Source organism: Lonchura striata, chromosome 8 (assembly GCF_050655825.1).
Source record: "Lonchura striata isolate lonStrDom1 chromosome 8, ASM5065582v1, whole genome shotgun sequence".
NCBI classification, from domain to species: Eukaryota; Metazoa; Chordata; class Aves; order Passeriformes; family Estrildidae; genus Lonchura; species Lonchura striata.
In genome coordinates this window covers 21,415,132-21,437,333 of record NC_140710.1, presented here as the reverse complement: position 1 = coordinate 21,437,333, position 22,202 = coordinate 21,415,132, and the positions used below count along the sequence as shown (strand labels likewise).

Here is a 22,202-nt window from a genome sequence, read left to right as displayed (position 1 = left end):
GAAGTTGGAAATGTCTCCTGACACTGGTTGATATTTTTGGTAGCTATTTCATTATCATCTTGTAAAAAAGTAGGGCTGTTGGGCCTTTTTGTGTTTGTGCTGTTGGCCTGATTTGTGTTTTAAAGGGCAGAGTAGTTGTGCTGATGGTATATTTGTATTCTAAAGCAGAGCTGTCAGTTTTCTTGCCAAATTTAGACTCATGATTTAAGCAAATGACAAACTATATCTCTTTCCCTTGATACTCTGAATTGGCAAAAGAAGTAGCAATATCTTACCCTTTCCTACCATCCTAGCATTTAAAGCATGTGTTAATATTTCTTTCACTTTTTGCACTCTACAAAACATATCTTCCCTTACAACTAGAAGGCAGCTGGCACCTTCCAAGGCCCATAATGGAAGTACATGAACTGCAATAGAATATGTATGAGGAAGAAGATAATCTGTCATTATCTTGTGATGGCATGTTCTGTTTTTTCTCTCTTCTCCCACTCCACCCTTACTGGGCTGTTTACTCCAGACTGATTCAAACCTTGTCTGTTTAGCCATTTATCCAGCTGAAGGCAAAGGGAATAGCAACTTAGAATTGCATCAATGCTTTCCTACACACTTATTTTTTCTACTAGCAATTAAATAGGATTTTTGCATTTGGACTCAGGAAAAGAATCACATGCTCTTTATCCCATAAATGTTGTTGGCTTAACTAATTTTACAATGATAGAGAATGAAATTCTTCCAGGAGGAAAATGAAGCATCCTGCAGTGTGTATGCCTGAAAATCTGAAAGTTATTTTCTATTTGACTCGTGATTTAATTTAATTTGATCTAATACCATATTTAATTAATGTATAGTTGTTTCATTTGTGGTAAACCATTATAGTCTGTCTGTTTTGTGTTATGTACAGTATTTGAAAAAATTGTTGGATTGTCTTGGAATGCTAGTTTCGGAGTTAAAATCTCAGCATAGATTTGACAAAATCTTGCATAGCTTTCTGTGGGTGCTAAGGCAGCTCACTGAAAAAGGAGGAAATTTTAAACCACAATTTTAAGGGAAGTCAGTAATAGAACAAGGCCAATAAGAACTTAGTATTTTGTCAGAAAGAAAGTGATAATAGTTTTTATTCTTTCTCCATTCTTCTAATTTCAATCAAAAACCCATATATTTATGCTTAACTGCTGGATTATGACCTTTGAAATAAACAGTATAGTAATCAAAATTCTTCTGCATATATGGAAACTAGAAGGCTGTTTTTTGTCTTGACTTTCTCTGTGCTGAAACATGTTTCAGTTCCATTTTGTTATTGTAATAGAGTCCAGGGTTTGTGTTGAAATGGGTGTTGTTCTGCCTTTGTATGTTTGACCTATATAATATTATGCCAAAGGAAATGAGAATGTTTGGACATGTATTTGGAGAAGCCAAGAAATTTTAATGTAATGATGATGTAAACCACAGGTTGGTCTTCTGTTGTGGCCTTTGCAGTGTGAGACACTCTGAATTTTTCTCAAGTTTCTATTTATAGTTCAAACATTACCTTTGTATGAATTTTTTCCTAGTATTTTATAATACAATTGCTGGTACAGACTTTGGCCTCCCCTTGGTTAAGCTTCCTTTAATATAATTTTGAGTTCACATATAGTTTTTAAAAATCCCCTAATACTCTAACTGTCCTTTCTGATACTGACCTGTGCTCTTCTTGTGTTTTGTAGAAAATGTTCCAGAAGAACTCCGAGAACCATTTTACACAGACCAGTATGACCAGGAGCACATTAAACCACCTGTTGTTAACCTGCTGCTGTCTGCTGAGCTCTACTGTCGTGCTGGGAGCCTTATTCTCAAGAGTGATGCTGCAAAACCACTTCTAGGTCATGATGCTGTTATACAAGCCCTGGCACAAAAAGGCCTTTATGTCACTGACCAAGAAAAGTTGGTGACTGAACGAGATCTTCACAAAAAACCAATTCAGATGGTGAGTGCTCAAAGGTTGTGTGTTACGTCTCTTCTCTCTGTCTCTGTACTCCCAATACCTACAGATCTGTCTTTTAAAATGCACCATTATGTTGCAAGTATTTTTCTCTGGAGTTCAATGGGATTCATTACTGGGAAGTTTATAATTGTTTTGGTTTAGGTTTTTTTTTTTTCATGTCATCAGCTGTCAGTGTAGGTGTATTTCTTCTGTATTAATGCTGGAATACACCTATCTTCCTACTTAGTTAAAATGTTACATTTTTAAGTATAGCAGTGACAATATGATCACTTTGATTTCAGTTTTACAGCGCTGACTGTAAGTGAATATTTCTGTGTTGGAAAAGTTTGGAAACATTATTCTTAGGCAGAAATCTGGTTAAAAACTTGAAAAAAAGTTTTAATGGCAGGCAATTCAGCCTAATTACATTGAATAGTCACCTGTTGCACATTAAGTCAATGTAAAACACACAACAAAATATATGTCTTTGCTTTATATAACTGCTAATTAAAACATTAGTTCCAGTGATGAATGATTCTATTAGTAAGCTACTAAGTTATGGGTTTTCTGCTTTGTTTGGAGTCAAGTTATAAAAAATTACCTGTTAAAAGGATGTCTACATATGTTTGTTTAGCAAATGACAGTATGATAGAATAAGATGCTAATTTCACTTAATTTAAAGTGAAATATTTTAAATGTTCACCTTTTTATATTTGTATTTAATATACAGACTAAATTAAGTACACAAAGTATTTGTGGTCAGTGATCTGTAGCTGCCTCTAGAATGAAGGTGTGTGGAAATGAATATAGCTATGGTGATCTTAGAGGTGTTTTCCAATCTAAATAATTCTATTTCTAAGTGATGCAAAATTTGCAGAATAATTGCAATACTTGTGGGTGGTTAGGAGTGTTCCTAATGTTCACAGAAGTCAAACCAAACAAACTTTCTCACTATTTATGTTTTTGCAGACCTTAATTCTGTTCTTGGTTCTGAAGGAAAATAAGGTTAATGACTTGCATTTATGAGCCTCTGGTTACGCCATTTGATTATTTTAATTTGATCCCTGTCTAGAGTGGTTGTAAGAGTCATGTTTTCCCAGAGTTCTTAGTTTAAAAAAATGATGTCACTATTACCTAGCTTGGTTTGCTGATGTTTGATTTAGTAATTCATATTGCTAAAAATGCATTTCAGTAGTCATTTTTTATTTCCCCCATGCTCATAGGGCTGTTTGTGTGTTTTCCCAGTGTTGTTTAGGTGTAGTCAGAAGGAAGTTACTGACACATGAACATCCTAAGAGTTGATGTCCCCAGGTTTCTGCTGTGCCCAGGGCACTGGTGCCCGCTCCAGTACCAGTACCAGATGGGTGCACTGTTGCTGCTGTCAGTTCACAGGCAGCTGGGCTGTGACAAGGACAGGGAACACAACTGGCTTGGGCAGGAACACAGCCTTGTCCAAAACAACTGCTACCAAATAAATGACTGTGAAGCTGTAGTATCCATGCTAACATCCCAAGCCTAGGAGTTTTACTTTGTCAAACCATGCTCTTGTTCCTATGCAAGCTCCTAGGAGCAGTATTATATTTGAATTGGAAAGCCTCAACCCTTTTCCTTATTATACTATTAGTAAAGTTGGCAGAGAACTTCAAATCTGGCTGTTGCAGTATTGACAGTCTTTTCCCTTGATGCCTTCCAATACCCTTTCCTATTATTCCATATGTCAGTTTCTACAAGTCTTACAAATTTAAATGTATATCCTGTTTTAGAGCATGGAATAGATTTTCTTTTTCAGTTATGTAGAACAGAAAGTTTTTTTCATTTGTAATTAACACATATGTTCCTCTGGTACACCAGATTGTGTTAAACCCATGTAAAATGTAATTTTGAGTAATTTAATAGAACATAGTATGGCTGTCATTCCCTTTGCTAACCTGTCTTCTCCAAGAATAGGGGGAAGATGTTGGTGTTTGTTAGTGAATATTTCTTGTTACCTTCTGAGATGTACTATACTTTCTCTAGCTGAAAAGAGGCAAGTTATAATATAAAATTGAACTATGGAAAGAGATTTGAGTATATTTTAATTTTACACGTGTATTATAACGTGGGTAGCTGTGGCCAACAGACTTGGAATTCCTTGGGCTGGATGTTTGCACAGTGACGTCTGTGGGGATTAATTGTTGACTTAGTTCACATGTGACTATTTAATGAAGCAGGCATTTTGGTCTTCTCTCTCTCTTAGGTGGAACTTTTCTTGGAAGCACTTTACATATTTAAGTCTGAAAAGTCTAGCAAATGGATGTGCTGCTTTGGGAGGGGTCAGGATAGATGGCACTTGGCTTGGCAGTCACAACTGACTTGGCAGCATTAGTATGTCGTTGAGAGGCTGCAAACACTGTGTTTGTGTATTTCTCTGTGTATGTACATACATAGGTCTATGCATGTATACAAATCAGTTCACCCTGGTGGAATGGCGTAGGAAAGATATACTCATGAAATTAGCCCATGGCAGCAAAGACTTTTGTTAAAGCCTCGCCTGTGTAATCTGATTCATTCTTTCACTCTTTCTCATATTTAGCTTGTACACATCTCCTGTTTCATTTCTGGTGAAATGGGTTATTCAGTGGTATCTCAATTTCTGTTCTCCATGTATTGCAAGATATTAAAACTTAATTCTATGGTTATTTTTGTTAACTCTGTGTTTGATAGGATCATCTTGTTTTTCATTTTGATAGGGGAGCAAAAGAACCAAATAGCATGTTATTTCTCTTCTGGTTGAAATGTATATGATCTTGCTCTGCTCTGCTAGACTTCAAATAGTGCAGAAATAGTCTAGAGCTTGGAATTGAAAGTGTTGAACTAAGAACCAGAGTATTTTTCTCCTGGAAATTATACTTCTGTATGAAAGGAATTATCTGATGTTTCAAAAGTTTATGGAAGCTAACTTGTAAAAAAATTTGCAGTGATATTTATGTCAGGTGGGAAGTTCCAGTAGCATAAAAAAAAAATCTGTCTTCAGCGAGCACCCCCATATGGAAATGTAAGATTTTGACCTGCTATAGAAATCAGAAATAGCATAAGATTTCAGCATGACTCTGATAATGATGCAATAGTTTTATAATGCTTTCAGCTATAATATGTGTAGATCACTGTTCAAGTCAAGCTTAGCTTTGTTTTTCTTTGCTGATGTATTTTTTAAAATTTTGTATTTAATTCATAACTCAAACTGACTTAAACCTTCAAATGTCAGATACACCAGAGGAAGGCAATTTGGATTTTTTCATATTTTTTCTCATATAAGCATTGGATCTCTTTGTTTTAAAAACATATATATATGTCCTTATATAGAATATAGGTCAGAGGAGACTTACGCAGATATTTCCATTATAACAAGAATTTTATATTAACTAAATAAGTTATTTTCCATGTCAATTAATTTTACAAGAATTCTGATATTTAATCAGGCTGGTCACTTGGTATTCATATGGTCTCTTTCAATTTGCTTCAAGTGCAGGGAAGAATAAACAGATTCAGAGAGGAATTAAGGAATGCTTTCCTTCCCTCAAGTCCCTGCAATGCACTTCTGCCATGTGGGGAAAGGAATAAAAAAATCAGCGTCTCAGTTCACTTTGCAGTGAAACTGAAGTTGCATAACTGCCCCAGCAGTGGACTTCTGTCTCTAATGTGACAGGGCCAAAACAATCTGAATTTCTAGCTTGAGGAGTAGTAGTAGCAGTAATCTTGAATACTTGTTTAAAACCAGTGTTGTTAGGGGGTAATACAGTAATATTACAGACTTTTACCAAATTTGCACCAGAAAAATCTATTTGCCTAAGTTTATTATTGTATCTTGATAAAACATTCTCAGCTGACTACAAAAATTAATTATTGACTTGCAAGGCAGTTGAAGATACTTATTTCTTACATAAAATTTAGTGATTAGGAAAAGGTTAGTGAATACCCTGTATATAAATATCCAAGAAAATATGCCATACAAATATTTTTTATATTTTCAGTGTGGGAAAGTATAAAAGCCATGCTAAGCCTAATATAATCGAAAAGTATAACTTTTATCAAGAGTTGAATTCTCAATTCAGAAAAATAGTGTTGCAAGAAAGTCAACCAGCTGAGCTGGTTTAACTTTAAACTTACACCCATGTATAATTACTATCATTAATCAGGTAACACCTAAATCCTTCATAAAATTCTACAACTTTCAGCCAAGATGGAAGGGGAATGAGAGGCTCCTGCAAAACCCCAGCAGTAAGTCCATAATAGCTGGTAGGAATAAAACTTGCTACTTTCTTAATTCTGAGCTGTTATTTGTGTGTATGGGGTTTAAATATAAGAAGTAGCATGCTGTCATGCAAGTTGTATATCCATTTATCTGCAAATTGCCTTCTTCCTTGAAGTTGTCTTGTGAGGAAGTCTGGCAGTAGTTTCTCTGTAGCAGTTTGTCAATCTGGACTATAACTCAGGTATAATTAGATGTGCCTGTATTAGCTAGTTAGTAGTCATCAGGAGTGCATGTTTGAGGCAAACACCTGTACTTCTTCCAGTTACTGCTCTCGTGGTTTGCAGTGTGGGGGCGTCTCAGGGAGCACAAATGCAGTTTTTTTGAGCATGTAACCTGGAAGCTGGGCTCAAGGATCACACCTGAGGTAGCCCACTTGCCAAGGGGTACTCATTACTGGAGCACAGCTGACTGAAGTGAATCCCCTGGGGAGAGGGCAGAGACGAGTCCAGAGACCTTTACACCAGTTTGGCTTTTCTGCTGTGCAAGACTGATTGTAGAGTTAATCCAAGCCAGCGAAACTCCTGTGGAAGGCAGGAGGACTGGGGGATTGATAGTGCTAGGTGTGTAGGTACCCACAGCCAGAACCTGGCTCTCTTTCTGGATGAGATAACAGACAGTAAGTGGTTAACTCATCCTGCAATCCAGACTTTTCGTCTCCCTGGCAGACTGCATTCATTGGAAATGACAGTGCCTTTCATCAGTGGTGTGTTTCTCTTTCAGGAAGAGCTGCAGCAGCTCACCCGGTTACTTGCAGCTACATGCTGCAGTCTCTGCACTTCCAGGCTCTAGAGCTCCACTGACTCTGGTCTGGAAAGCAGCACAATGTGTACTAAGCACTTCACACAACAAAGAAGTAAGATGTGGTTTCTGCCCTGAAGAATTTTTTTTTTCTAGTTTTAGGCATGATGCAACAAGTTTCCATTCCATACTATTGTAAATTAGTTATTAGATGAAGACATATAAAAAGAATTTGCAGTTATTTGACTTGAGCCTATAGATACCATAATTTGTTAGTTAAAGCACCAGATTCTGAGTACCTTGTGATATATCTTTGATAGTAGTATGTTTCATATAAGATTAAAATAATAAACAAATATAGTGGTGAAATAGAACCTGAGTTCAGTGAGTCTGATGCATTGTGTAGAACCAGTCTGCTGAGGATTTGGGCTGGGAAAATGTAATCTTTAGAGGTTCCATATTTTTTGTGCCATTTCTCATCTCTTCACATGCATTCTTCATAAAGTTCTCATTTGCTTGAAAATAGGGATCCATTATTTTTGCTGGATTTACTGTGTCAAATGCACCATCCCACTTCAGTCAACACTGCACTAAGACCAGTTTGCCACAGTAATGTTGTACCAGGCTCCCTCACACACAGGGTGCCAGTTCATGCTTGGGCCACAGGAACTGCTACAGCTCTCCACAGAGTTCATTCTGCACTTACCATTTTAATTTAGAACTTAATGTCCTAGTAGCTGTTTTCCAAGCAATATTTGTTGACTCATAGCCTGGGTATTTTGTTTTGCTTGCTGCTTGCATTTAATTATGTTCTTGTATGTAGAAAACACTTTTTTTTGTGTCTTGGGATGTTTTCTCCATTACATTTGTCAAAACTTTAGTAGTGCAAAACATGCATGTTATCAGTGTGAGTTATAGTATGGTTTGTTGTACTTCTGTATATCAATATCAGAAATTTGTGGAAGACTTAGATAACCACAAAGGCCTCTGCAACATTCTTTGGGTTTTCATGGAATGCTGTCTGCTCAACTTGTACACCAAGTGTGGCAACTAACGTGGAAGGTAGCAAAGCTACTGACATCAAAGTTGTGTCTATAAAAGAATACAAAGGAGGGATGCTTTCCTGGTCGTTTCCAGCAACTCTAATGCTAAACACTCTAAGGCTTTCTATGATTTCTCTAGCTTTAATTTTAGTTGTTGTTGTGTGTGTGTTTTAGTTTTGTTTGTTTTTTTTTTTTTAATCCGGCATCCTTAATTTCAGTACAAAAATTGATGTAGTGTTTTGGTCTTAGGGTTCCAGCACTATAGCTGGCATTTCTAACTTGTATTATTAAGAATTCTTGCCTAGAAGGTAACTAAATCTGATTGTTCTTTTTAACAATTCTTGTAGAGTTGGTTTCAGTTGTGCAGAGCTATTGAATAAACGATGCTGCCTGTATTGCCTTGAAAGTGCCTTCTCAGAACCACCATAAAATCCATGATGAATACAGATGTTTACAGAGCTGCCCTTACACTGGCCTTTGCCAGTTGAACATAGTAGGAAATATTTAGAAATTGCAGCACATCATGCTTAGTCTAATGTAAAATTGTCACAACTACATTTAATCTTTTACTAAAATGAGGAGAGAATATGACAACGTGTTTTCCATACAAGATACATGATCTACTAAACCACACTGCTCCTTTTGGAATAATGACAGGAAATTAAATTAACCTCAAGAGAAGGTAGTATCTCCCAAAGTCAATTCTCATGCTTCTCATGAGAAAATAATGCAATGCATTATTACTGTCTGTTGTCTATCTTGTTCACTTCCTTGCAAAATAGTTTTTGTTCTGCCTTGAACAAACTCAAGTTTTGAATCAAAGAACTTCTGATTGTGTTCTTGGTTATTATTCTGTCTTGTGACGCTTTTAACCTGTGGGGAAGAGGTGGAGAAGAAGGGGGTGATAATGGTGATTTAATTAAAAAAATCCAAAACAACCAGCTGAGAGCAGACCAAAATCCACTCCTGAAGCACAAAAAGAAAACCAGTTAAAAGGAGGAGTAAATTATGAAAGAAGTATGTAATGAATTAAGCCCAAAAAGAATGCCAGGTACAATGTAAAAATGCTTTCTAAAAAGGTCAGGAAGTATTTTCATTAACCTTGAAAGAAGGACTGTTTTGTTAAACACAGTTTAAGAACATTTTCTTCCTGTTTCAATAACACTGTTATGTAGTGTGGTTTGGCTTTTGGCTGTTGATTTGCTGTTGTGAATTTTCTTTGTTTCTTTAAATATGTGAAAATGCTTATTTAAATAAATGCTTAGGAATGATCTTACTTCTACTGGGTTAAGTATACTTTGGAGCACGCTAACTGAGCTATTAGGAAAAGTTGTAGCTATGAATTGTTTTACAGACTACCTAGGAGGAATTTCTTGATCAGTTTGTTCGAATCATGGTAAGGAAGAGAAATCCCTTGTACTGGCTAGCACAAAGCTAAAAATCTTACATGGTTGTAGCAGGCAGTTGAAGAGCACTGCTTTCTTCCTATTATGGAAAATAGTGAGCAGCTTTTAGCAGGAGGTGTGGGTCAGTCATGTAAACATAAGGAGAGCTTCACTACCAGCTCTGTGTAGTACATACACACAGCAACAAGGGGACAAAACCACAATGACTGTTGAAGGAACACAGTTTGTACTCCCCAAAATGCAGCAGCTGCTCTAGTCTAGTACAAAAGAACATTTTGAGTCTGCATTTGTTAATCTGCACACATAATCATGGCAATCTGCCCGCCTTTATCAGCAGAGAACACACTCTGTCATCACAGTAGATGTATCATAACAAAATCTTTGTTCTTACAAACTCTATGGAATTTAACATCATGAAATTTTCTTTTCCTGAGGTTGAATGAAAAAAATACCTTAAGGTCTCCATACTATATCTATTCTTCTTGTGTGACAGTTAGAGAAATGCTGTAAATAGCCGTGTATGTCCATTGTTTATAGGAACTGGTAGGTTTATATGAACAAGTGAAAAATTGTCTTTCCTTGCAGACATGTATCGCCAAAGCAAAATCCAGTAGAATGTGTCCTATGTAAATATAACAAGATTTACATTAAAAGATTATCTGATAACTTGGTGAATAGTTTAAGTTTTAAATTGACTATAATAGTCCTTTGTAGGAAACTGATTATCTAGTATAAATGGAGATGATGTTCTGTTTTCCCCCATGTATCAGAAGGTCATGAGGAGGGGTGTCTCCCAGTATATTTCTTTGCTTTCTCAAACCATGAATCTAAGACCAGTGGAAAAATTAGTAAAGTATATGTTAGAGAGAAATCCTGCAGCTTTATTATTTTAGAATAATGGAAAATGTTATCTTTAGTACAATTTATATAATCATCTAGCAGTAGCCAGAGATCCAAATCAGTCTGTTGTCAAGACTTGTGACATCCCTCTAAAGCTGAAATGGCAAGAGGTTTTATAAGATCGAAGTTGAGTGTTTGGAATACAATTTAGAAGACATAGCAATCAATATTTATGATATAAGTATATACTATGTGAAGTGTGTATTGAAATTCTTTTAACTGTTTGGTTTCATAAAGTGGCAGGTTAAAAATATTATGGCCTTTAAAAGAAGAAAAATACAAGAAAAGCAGAGAGAATATGTAGATACTGGGTAAGCTTGTAGTGGGCCATCAGATTCATTTTACATGATGCAATTATTAAATATATATAGTATGTAATATGAAATCTCATTATATAGGAACATGCTTCTTAAATAAGTAACTGATGTATCTGTTACATTATTAAAGGATACTCATATATTGAAGTAAAGTGCAGTAAGTGGTATTTAGGCAACAAACCACTGCAGTAGGTGCCAATTAAGTGCTGTTGAAAGATAGATGGCATTTTCTCCCTGTTTGTCAACAGCATTTATTCAAAGGTGTAGTTACAGAAGTTGTACCACCTAACCCTCTTTTTACTGATGCTGACCTGCAAATTATAAATTAATTCCTGGGATTCTGGGGCAAGGGGGGCTTTATTTTTCCATATCAGCTGTCAGAAGAACCCTACCATCAGAAAGAAGTTTGAGGAAAAGGAGACTTTCTAAAACCTATTATGTAGCATCAACTCCTTAATTTCTACTGTGCCTGTGTGAACACAAGCAGTTTATTCCCTTCCTTTCTGTAGCAGCTCTTTTACATGTGGGCAGGTAATGTCTCTCAGGCCCTTTGTTCCCCAAACCTTTTCTTCATTCCAAACACCCTCCATTTCTTGGCTTTCTTGACAGGTTGTGCTGGAAACTGGACCCAGGATTCCAAGTGACCTTGTCAAGGCTTGTAGGGCACATGGCTTGCGGGGTGTTTTTGTGAGCAAGAGCCTGCAGGTGACCCATGTGTGTGTCAGCTGCCTGTCCTGCAGTGACATTGCCTGTTCAGGTGGTGACAATCTCTAACCTTAGCTCGTGCCTGCTGACCAGCGATTTACTTATGTGTTCTCTCCTCCAGTGCAAAAGTTTAATAGAGACTTTATTCTGGCTCTCTTCTCCATCATAGGAAGATTAATTTGGAACTGATTATACCATATGTTGCTGAAACAGGCTTTGGTGGAAAATACCCTGCACTTGATTTCCCTTCTTAAGGGCACTCTGTGAGGTAATAAACATTTGCAAAAGCTTCCTGGTCTATTACACAGAATTGTGTAAATTGTAAATCCCACTGGTATGTTTCTGGGGCATTGTTTTGCCAAGACAGGCAATTCACTTTGAAGCATGGACTGAAAAAAAAGCTTAAAGTGAATTACAGGACTCCGCCAGGTTACATCGTATTACATAAGAGAAGCAATGAAATGGACAGAAGGTTGATGGAAAGAAAAGTAACTTCACAATTAAAAATGTTTTAATTTTTTGTTTGTTTCTTTTCCTTACCCCTGTTCTTAACTTCCCTGCTCCTAAAAGCAAAACCAAACCATCTAATGGTACTTAGAATTCACTGTAAAGACAGCTGTGTGTATGTGAGGTTAAAAATAATGTTGTGACTGCCTATAGAAAAATTGTAAATTAATGTAGTTCAATATATAATTTTGTCAGGGAAGTCTCATAACTTCTGTGTTGATAAATTCTTTATGGTAAGATGTATCTTATAAGGTAGATAATTGCAAAGAATGAACTTATTCCAACTCCTGCTTTTAGCTTTTCTTTAGCAACAGGAAGAAATACAAAGAGCACTTATCTTATGCAGTTGGGAAGAAAATAGCATGGTAATACTGAAGTTGATAAATAAATATGTATACATGCTACCAAAGAACTGCTGGAGAGAAGCAAATCCTGATTCTCAAAGTATGATGCATCAATGTATGAAAATTTCAGGTCAAAGCTTTGGGGGAGAATGCCCCAATCTTCCTAAAGTACTATATATTTTCAACAACCAAAAATACTCATATGCCTCTAAGCACTGAGGGATAAGTTAACTGGTTTTCCCAGAGCATTGGGAACTGAGAACTTACGTAAAAGGCTACATGTACCTCAGTATTATTGGCTTGTACTGCTTGTGGGAGAAGAATAAGGGATAATACATCCTTGCTTGTTCTAACAAGATCTAATGACATTTATGTTCTTATCATATCTATGGCTGTAGTGTCAATTAATTTAAATTGCATTCCTCAAACAACTTTAAACTTTCCTGTATTTCCTATTAGAGAAGGCAGTACCTTTCTTATTATTGTAGCTTGCCTTTTTTCAGCTAAGGTGGGACCCTCTATTTCTGTGGGACTTATTTTTCTTCTTACCCTACCAAATTTAGAGGGGGAACTGATTGCTCCTGTCATTAATCATTTTCCCACAAATTTTGCCTTCTCTTTAACCCTGATCAGTGAGGAGTTTTCCTTCCAGGCCACTGGTAAAAATAGTAAGAGATGGTGAGCTGATAACTCATTCATGTGGTGTTTCTTGAAAAATTCACCAATTAATTGTTGATTCTATGCTCAGGGCTGCACTATAAATCAGTTTAATATATCCAGCATTAAGAAGTCTCTTTAATCAGAATGTATTAGTGTCAAGTTATATGCCTTACACTCGTAATAAGTCTTACACTTTTCACTTATATTAATGTGAATTTAGAGAGTGGCTTATATTCTGTTAGTTCATGTTTAAATTGGCATGTGGTCATTTTGTGTAAATCAAACTGCTTGTTGACTCTGAAATTATTTTACATGAGATCAGAAGGAGGATTTGGGGCTTTAAAATTATTTGTACTGTCTGTTGACTCTCAAAAAAAAAAATCCATTGTTTTGTGTCTTCTAATCTTTTGCAATGTTCCCGGTGTTCTTAGACTTATTGGAAGAATAGCTCAATGTGTACACACTACTCCTCTTTAATCCTTTTGTAGTGTTAAAAATATGGCATTTTTTCCCCTGTTTGCTCCAGACTGAGATGAAGATTTAGGTTAAGCATGAAATTGGCAGACTTGCAGATAATCCAAAGACTATCTAGAAGGCTGAATTAGAACTATCTTTTAAAAAAGGGAAATACATGACTAGTGTCAGCTTGCAGGTCAGTATGTTGACTCTTAACAAAATTGAGATATTTCTCTATAGGCCAGTATTTCCCACCCTGTCCTCAGTCATCAAAGAAGGGAGCTACAAGCTGGCTTTTTAAGGCTGAAACCTTGCATGGCAGCACAAAAGCCTGCCAGCACTTGAGTGGTTTATAAAGGTGCTGTGTTTAGTGATATAACTGCATGTCTCTCCTGCCACTTACATCACTTTTTCCCTGTATGGAGTAGGTCTTGGTTCATATTCACTTGTAACTAATGTAAGCTGCCATCTTGATGACTAAAATAAGGATAAATCACGCAAGACTGCTTTCATATTATTCTAAAATATATTCTATTTTGACCATATTGTCACTTTTGTTGTCTTGTCCAAATCATAGTCTTCTAAATGGTGGGTTGTGTTTTTTTCCTGGCAGTTATTTTATCTGGAAAAATACCTACCATTTCTCCAGTACAGCCACTGACTAATTTTTCATTTTAGTTTTCCTGATGGCATATACTGCTGATTTTTCATTCTTTGTGTTGCTTCTGTACCTTTCCCAAAACTTCTGTGAAAAGAATTTAAAATATGATCTGAATTTTCATATTTAATCCTAGTTCAATGTCGTTTTGATTTTGTCTTTTGTTCTGCTTAGGGATAGCCTGTATCTCTCTTCTACTGGTTATTTATTTTACAAATTCTTTCTTGTACAAGTTCTTACAAGCGTATTGGAGATAGCTGTTGGACTAGAGGAGAGTGAGCCAAATTCACTCCTTTGCCAAAGGGAAGGCTGAAGTGTCAACCAAATAGCTGTGGACTCTGATGAGCTTCCTTCCTGAGCCAGCACATACTGAGAATAGTTCAAGGAGGCCTTCAGGATGTAGGTCTGAGGAAAAAAAAAATATGAGAGATAAGAGGGTTTAGGAGGGGAGCTAGATCTTCAAGGGGACTTAGTGTGATGGCTGGGTGAGAGAGGAAGGAAGTTTCTCCAGAGACTGGAGCTTACAGTTCATCAATTCTCGAAGCATTGATGATATAGAGTAACTTCAACTTTTTCCCACTCTTCACCTTGTTACTAAAAGATAATCACAGCCAAGTGCTTGAAGGTGTTTCCCCAAAGCTCTTCTGTTATTCTGTCAAAAGGACATCATCAATCTGTGACAATCCCAATAAAGAAGAGAATTCCAGATCTGTGTGTAGGCATGATGTGATACAGCCTTATTGCTGGGAGTATCTTCTTTCAGAATAGGGATAATTTTTTTTTCTCCCGCTGTGTAACTCCCACCACTCCTCCTCTGCTTTTTGCAACAGCATTAGAATACATGGTGCTTTACAGATTAAAATAATACACTGTTAGTTTGTTGGCAACTAGATATGCCATTATCTCCTACTTTTGTCATAATTTCTGGGAGCAAAATAATGGATTGATATTGGAGCAGGAAAATCCTGAAGAAAAGTATGGGAATAATAATTTAACTTTTATTTGAACTTTTTGTATTATTTACCTTCTGTACTTGCTGCTGTGAAAAAGCATGTTACAGTAGGCTTATATTTACAGAAACTAGTTTTGCACTCTTTTACATATTTCAGATGCCTTTTTAGAGGATGCAATTAATTGCATTTGCATAAGGAGTTTGAACATATATAAGTATATTGAAAGATGAATGAGGGTTTGAAGTGAAATTGGAAAGCTTGGTGGGTCACTTGTATTCTCCTGTCATGAATGTCAGAATGTAATACATAGTGCTTAAGGTACGGCTGCTTACTATTTCAGTGAAATGTTTATTAAATTAATCAAATGTAGGATGAAATGTGGAGGCTGAGTGAGAAGACTCGGGTCTATATATGTATGTGTTAATTATTTACTTGTGTGAAAGAATTGTTTGTCTTTATCTCACCAAGCAGCATGTTTTATCATAAGTATATAGCATTATATTTGCAAATATAAATGCATTCAGTACTAGACAGTACATTGTTTATCAGTAATTAGAAGATAATTTAACTTTTTTCTACCAGTGTCTTGTTGACACACCAGGATGTAACAGTGACTTTTAATGTTGGATCAGGGCAACAGAGGAATGAAAAGGTCATAATATATATACATAAAATATAAAGAGCTGAACAGGACTTATTAAACAAATGGCTGGTGTTTGTAATGGTTGGTTTTTCTATACAACTGATCTGTTTAAAAAATAAATTTTTAATATCAATATTAGTATCTATAAAAGTGGAATTGAGGATATTATTTATATATTTAACTGTGCATGAAAAAAGGTTTAAAAAAAATTACTGGCAGTGCCAAATACTGGAAAGCTAGGAAAAGCCAAAGTGGCATCTTCATTTGCAATCTTGGAACTATGGCAAAAGCATGATGTTAGCCTCTAAATGTGGCAACCTGTCCTGTTCATATCTCAAAGGGATAATGCTATTTGAATGACTGATCCATTCTCATTAAGGCCTGTTGCAAACATCATTTGCTGTGGGTATTCAAAGCTACTCTGACATGTCATTCCTATAGACATACTGGTGTGTAAATGTGTATATGTAAACAAACGTGAGAGTTACTGAGCCAGATCTACAAGAAGGGAAATAAGACACTTTAGAATGCAGAGTTCAGATGAAGACACCGCATTCAAAATAATTTTTATAGTCATTGATAAAGCATGCATTGCCAAAAGAATCTTTAGTTTATGTAAAGAAAATCCCAGTATAGTCAGTTAGGGATTAATTCAAAAGTCATTGCAAAGGTCATGTTAATCAATGATAGAAGTATTTTAAAGAGCACCCAAGTAAAAGGTTTGAAGAATCACCATTACCATGCCTTTTCTTTATTTTGCAGCATTTCATCGTTGTAGCTTTCAGGTAGGTCAGTGTGGCTCTGGGCATGGGGGTCTGAGCCCTCTCTTGCCAGGGCTCCCTGCTGGGGCCAGTCTGGGCTGCGCTGCCCGAGGGATGGAGCTGGCAGCGCCTCTGCTGTTGGGTGGCTGCTCATCCCTGCATGGCACAGGGCAGTTGCAGGCTGTAATGAAACAAAAGGAGTGAGGGATGTTCATGTTCCTCTTGTCTGTAGTAGCTGCTCTGGTTAATCCTCTCTGTGCTTCTTCTTTGGTCATGCAAAACTGATTTTGTTTTGTCTTTTTTTTTTTTTTTTTTTTCTGGTATGGGCAACTTGTATTAAACATTTACTTGGATTTGATAGTGCCTTTTGAACTATCCAAATGATGTAGCAAGTGTTACACCATACACTCTTTGATGGCTAGTATTTGTTTTGCATCCAAGTGCAAAGAGGATGAATGGGAAGACTTCCAGACACAACAGAAAGCATGGGTACTAATGTGAATATTCATAACAGTTTATCCTAATAGTTTTTGTATTTGTCCTTTTACTTTACAGCACTGTGAACAATCTAAAATCTTTCTGAAGTGAAACTTTTTTATTTAGGTGAGGATTAAAGGTGCATGTGTGACTGTTCTCCATCAATAACTATAAGATTGTGAAGTAGTTCTTAATTAATGAGATACCCCAGGTCTAAACCCACACCTTTAGTCTCTCATGGGTAATAAAATAATGAATTAAATCAATGTATCTGCTGTAGCTGCATTATATACACAGAGTACACATTAAGTACTGGAAGCTAAAATGTCACAGAGCCGTCTGTTCAGGGAGAAACCATGTGTACATTCTTCTGTAGGCTTGGCATTCCTCTAGCCTGGGTTCATTCTTGGACCTTTATAGTACCTCTTCTCTTGCTTGATGTGTATCCATATGTATCCAACACAGAACTTGAAATAATCATAATTTGGAAGTAATACATCTGAAAATAGCAACTGTTCTGTGTTAAGTATGAATAATATTTCTAAGCAAACTCTTAATTATCTAAACTATGTTTTGAAGTGCATTTTAAAACATTGACAAATTTTCATGTTTAAGATAAAGTTCTGCACCTGTAATGTGTACTGTAAGAATTTTTGTTGGCAAAATTACTTACTGATTTGGGCTTGTCATATGTCTGGATGATCAGGTAGATGCTGAAATATATCCTGCCTGTTAGCTGTGACCAATAATATATGTCCTGTGATATTTCTTCTTCACTGAAAACTGCATGCTAGCTTTTCTAGTAGTGCCCATTCCATCTTATTCTTTTTCAAATACTACAGATTGACTTGCCTATGCAGACAGCCAGCTTTTTATGTTTGATAAATTTTTCCTTTTGGTGTTTTAGGTAACATAAGTTACAGATACTGCCTGCAATTCTGAAATAACACACTTGAAACCAGTGATTTAAAATTGATTGCTGAAATGTCCCATAATGTGTCTCACATGTAGTTCAGCCAAGTTTCTCAGTAATCGCCCTTTCCCATTTACGGATTATGGGATTTCAGAGTTTGGATGCTTAAAAAGAAAGAACAGATGTCAGGCAATTTCTAATTTTAATGAGAAAGAGGTTTGGAAAAAACCCAAACAAACCACAGACATGAAACACAGAGCAAAATAAGGCATTTAGAAATTAAGAAAAAAATGAGAAGCAACAATTTCTACTTTTCTTTGCTTTACTCACTCCAATCAAAAACCCATGAATTGAGTCCTTGCAGCAGTTCCTCTCCAGGGATTTTGGCCTGGTTTGATGTCATTCCTCAGTGCTTATACCAGTTTCTTTTCCACCTCATCAAAAAAAACCCTGTCTAGTTTCCTCCAAATGTTCAATAGCCAAACTGCCCAGCAGAGATTTTCGTTCTTTGGTTTTACACTTTTAGCTGGTGAAACAATGCTGAGAATCAATGGAACTGCCTGAACCTTGCTCGGGGCCTGCACTGATCCTTGCGTGGCACTTTGGGTACTATTCATGTTTACTGCTTGTGGTCTCTGAATCCATTGTTTAAGGACAGCTATAAAATACTTCCCAGCTCCTTCCCTCCATTCATCTTCCCTCTTCTTTCCATTAACAAGGTGAGTTTAATGTATGGGGCTCACTGCTTTTGCCAGAAGAAAGATTTCATCTTGAGAAGGGCTTGTGTGGTTTCTGGACAGCATGCATTGACACATCTTATGCCTGTAGCATAAGATGTTGATATTTATTGGTATTCTTGTAAACAAAGAAAATACTTAGAATTTAGTTATTGCCATCTTAAGTAATGATTTGGGAAATAAAAGGATAGGAGTTAGCAATTTCTGCCTTGTGATTTTCTCTTCAGAGGGTTTCTCTGTTTTGTTTCATTTATCACCATGCTCTTTTACTCAGCATGCCTTTGTTGGGGAGAGCAGGGGGAGGGATATTTTCCCTAAGAAAATGGTTGTTTACTACAGTGTGACTAGGTTACTGCTCCAGCCGACTTCACTGTAAGAGCTAGTAATTATGCAACATGTCCTGGAATAATAACATTATAAACCAAAAATGCATGAGGAATGAGAACAAGATTGTGTGGTTTATTGTTTTAATCTTTAAAAAGACTTACGAACTGGCAGTTATTTCATTACCAAAGAGAGGTGGAGGAAGGAGACTTTCCAATTCATTTCCATGCCCTGAAACATGCTGGTTCACAAACAGATACTTGTGAAGCATGAGAATAGGCACTATTTTACCTTGCTCGCCAGTTAACTAAGAAGTAGCCTCTAGTTCACAGTGGTCTCCTGTTCTATCTTAGTCCTTTGGATAAAGCATTTTAATATTTTCTCTGCATAGGCTGCAAGCTAATTTCCCATTTAATTTTTCAAAAGAAAGTTTTCTTTAAGAAATTGTACCTCATGAAGATGGCATCATATCAATAACCACTTTTCATGCCTTTACCAAAGTAACTTTCAAGAAAAGCTTTAGTTACTATGTCATCAACCTTTCCATTTTTGTGAAATGCTGATAGTCCACTGCTTTATTTAGTATCCTGCTTGAATTCCAGATTTTTTTTTAAGTAGAGTGATAACTGGCAACTGTAGTCTTTCTTGTAGGTATCCTGTCCTCAGTACAAACCTTTCCTGGGGACCAATCTGCTCCTGTTGGTCTGCAGCAGTTCCTGATGCAGACAGAGCCTGGGTAGCCTGGGTATGACCCTGTGCTTAACAAAGCTTATGGTGATAGAGACTACTGCCAGATGTCCTGCAAAAATCTGCTGCAGTAGATGAAGTGGACATCCTCGTGTCCAAGTACTCTATTAAAAAGGATTATTGGTACAGCATGATCTCTATGAGGGCATGCAGATTGCTCTTTCTTAAGAATAAAGTGTATTCCTTAGTACAGTAGCTTTGAACGATGAGAAAACAGATCTTAAGTTTTACAGTAAAGCAATTGTTTTATGCCTGTGTGTGTATATGTAAGAGTCTTTCTCTGAAGAACCTATACTCTACTTCAGAGGTTCAAGATCTGTGCAGAAGTTTGGTGTTTAATCCATATTACTCAAACAAGTGGAAACACTTTTGAATTTGTCTATTGAAACAACCATGAAGTACCTTTCCTACTTCTGCTATATCTGTGTTTAGCAACCACTGTTGTGGCTGGCCTGTCCTAATCCTTTAAGAAGTAGATGAAAAAATGTTGGTCAGCTGTCTAATTTAGTAATGCTCTTAGTCAGCAGCTTGTCACTTGCAAGGTTTTACTACATTAACAGCCATAGAGAAACAGATTTCTTGCGATCAGTATAATTTTGTGTGTCTGTTTTAATTATTTTACACTACTGATAGAGTTCATTTAAAGTAGGAGACTAGGAAATTTCTTTTGACCTTGGCTGTTGTCTGGGTTAATTCCCCTCTCATGTCTTACTGTGCTGTGTTATGGTCTATAAATGTGGTATTCCTAAAAACCATTGAAGAAAAGGTCAAATAACTCCTATCCTTAATGTAATTGCCATTACAGTAATGAATGTAATGACCTCATTTTTTTGCCCTTGTATGGTTGATAAAGAAATAGCAAGGAAATTATCCGGTGCCTGTTCATATGCACATGCAGGAAGATTTCATATTATGTTCTCATGTAAAAATTGAAACTAGTTTTCTTCTTTTTGAAGGTAGCATGTTGAAGTGAATATACATGTCTTGATTTCTTAAGCCAATATTTTGCTAGATTAACTAACAAAGATTCTCACGTTTAAAATATTTTTGTGAATCAGCAATTTAACAAAAAGCACAGAAGCTCTTCAGAGGTTCTTCAGCAGCACTTTTGTAAAAATATGGTGGTATTTGACATGTGACAGAATGAAGCTGTCCCTAGGTCTTTGATGCTTACATGTCAGAAGCCTTAGCTTCAATACCACCTTTTTTTTCTGTATCTAAGGTGCTGAATAATACACATTTCCTCCATACATTGTAAAAATGCAAATTTGAACCAAGAAGGATGGTAACTCTCAAAAACAAAGATGGCTTTTGCAACAAAACTCCCCAAATATCTTGTTTACAACTAAATTTTGTTTATAAAATGCCTTCCTGGAGAATTTAAGTCTGTATTTCCAGTTTTATATTGTGACAAGTGTCTCACACAAGTACCAGCTGGGAGGCACATTTCCTGAGGAAACTGAGTAGAATGTTAAAAACATACCCTGGAAGGCCAGTCCCAGAACTGTGTGGGATTCAGTTGGAGATTTCCATTGATAATTTGGCCCTACTTTGATCCTCATTTAGTTGGAGAAATGAGGGAAAAAAACACATATAACTTCATCTCCTCTCTTGTAGAATAGCAGTCATTTTTGTTTACATTTTTTACAAACATTATGATATTGAGAGTTCAGTTTCTGAAACAGATTAATTGATCAAACCAGTATATTGTACTATTCATCACTGCAAATAAAGCATCATTAGTACTATATGCAGACAAGCTCATTATTGCAATTCAGTTCATCAGAAACCAAGGCTGTAGATTTGCTAAATGTTGAGAATTACGAGAAATATGCTCTGTATTACTTTAGGTGGTTTTTTAGTAAATTGCTATTATAATATCAAGTTGATTGCATGCCTTTTATCAAATGAGCATTTTACATTCATTCAAGTCCTTAAACCTTTTAAGGATTGTGAGATAAATGATGTAAGTAATTACCTAGTTTGATCTAAAAATAAAAGCAAAACTGAAATGCAAGTAAGTCAGAAAGTATGTGATACCAGTTACTTGGGCTAAAAAAACTGCTATTCAGACCTGGCTGTCAATATTTAACTGTCAAACAGATGAACTAGAAGTGTGTGCTGTAAAGTTTCAGAAGTAGTCTGCTCTGACCCCAGACTGAGCCATGGCTCAGGGAGGCTTTGTCAGTGGGGCTTGCAGGATGCTGTGGCTCAGTGCCAGGCTTCATGCACTAGAGAAGACATCCCAGTTTCCTTTTTGAGTCTCATCTCCATGGATTAATACCTCAGCCCTACACACACATTTTATTTTGGGATCTCTGCCTCTTTTTCTCTTTGCCGAACATCCCCTCTTACCTACTTCTGTTGTATAGAAGCATGTAGCCCAACTTCACCCCAAATTCTGCAGAAATCTGCCTTGTCTTGCCACTCTCCTGCTTGTCCATGAGAAAGTGGTAGTTCTCCAGCACTCCTAAGGCTGGGTTCCTTCAGCAGATGTTCTGAGGTGAATATGCTTTGATACTTCCTGGTGATAACTGCCTCTGCAGGTGTTAGCTGAGCTGCCAGAGAAGATAAACTGGTGGTTTTAATGTCATTCCTATGCAGGTATGAGTGAGTCAGGCAGAGGGAACTACCTTTTTTTGATATATGGATAAGACAAAGC

The 22,202-nt window shown here is 36.5% G+C and overlaps 1 protein-coding gene across 4 annotated transcripts in view; it reads left to right on the top strand.

The window, feature by feature from the left end:
• CAMSAP2 (calmodulin regulated spectrin associated protein family member 2) overlaps positions 1–22,202 on the top strand; it is an 80,706-nt gene that overhangs the window by 10,905 nt on the left and 47,599 nt on the right. For all 4 annotated transcript variants that reach the window (XM_021547231.4, XM_021547215.4, XM_021547224.4 and 1 more), the window contains exon 2: positions 1,704–1,963. In XM_021547231.4, the coding sequence (XP_021402906.2) occupies positions 1,704–1,963 (260 nt within the window). The remainder of the gene's footprint in view (positions 1–1,703; positions 1,964–22,202) is intronic.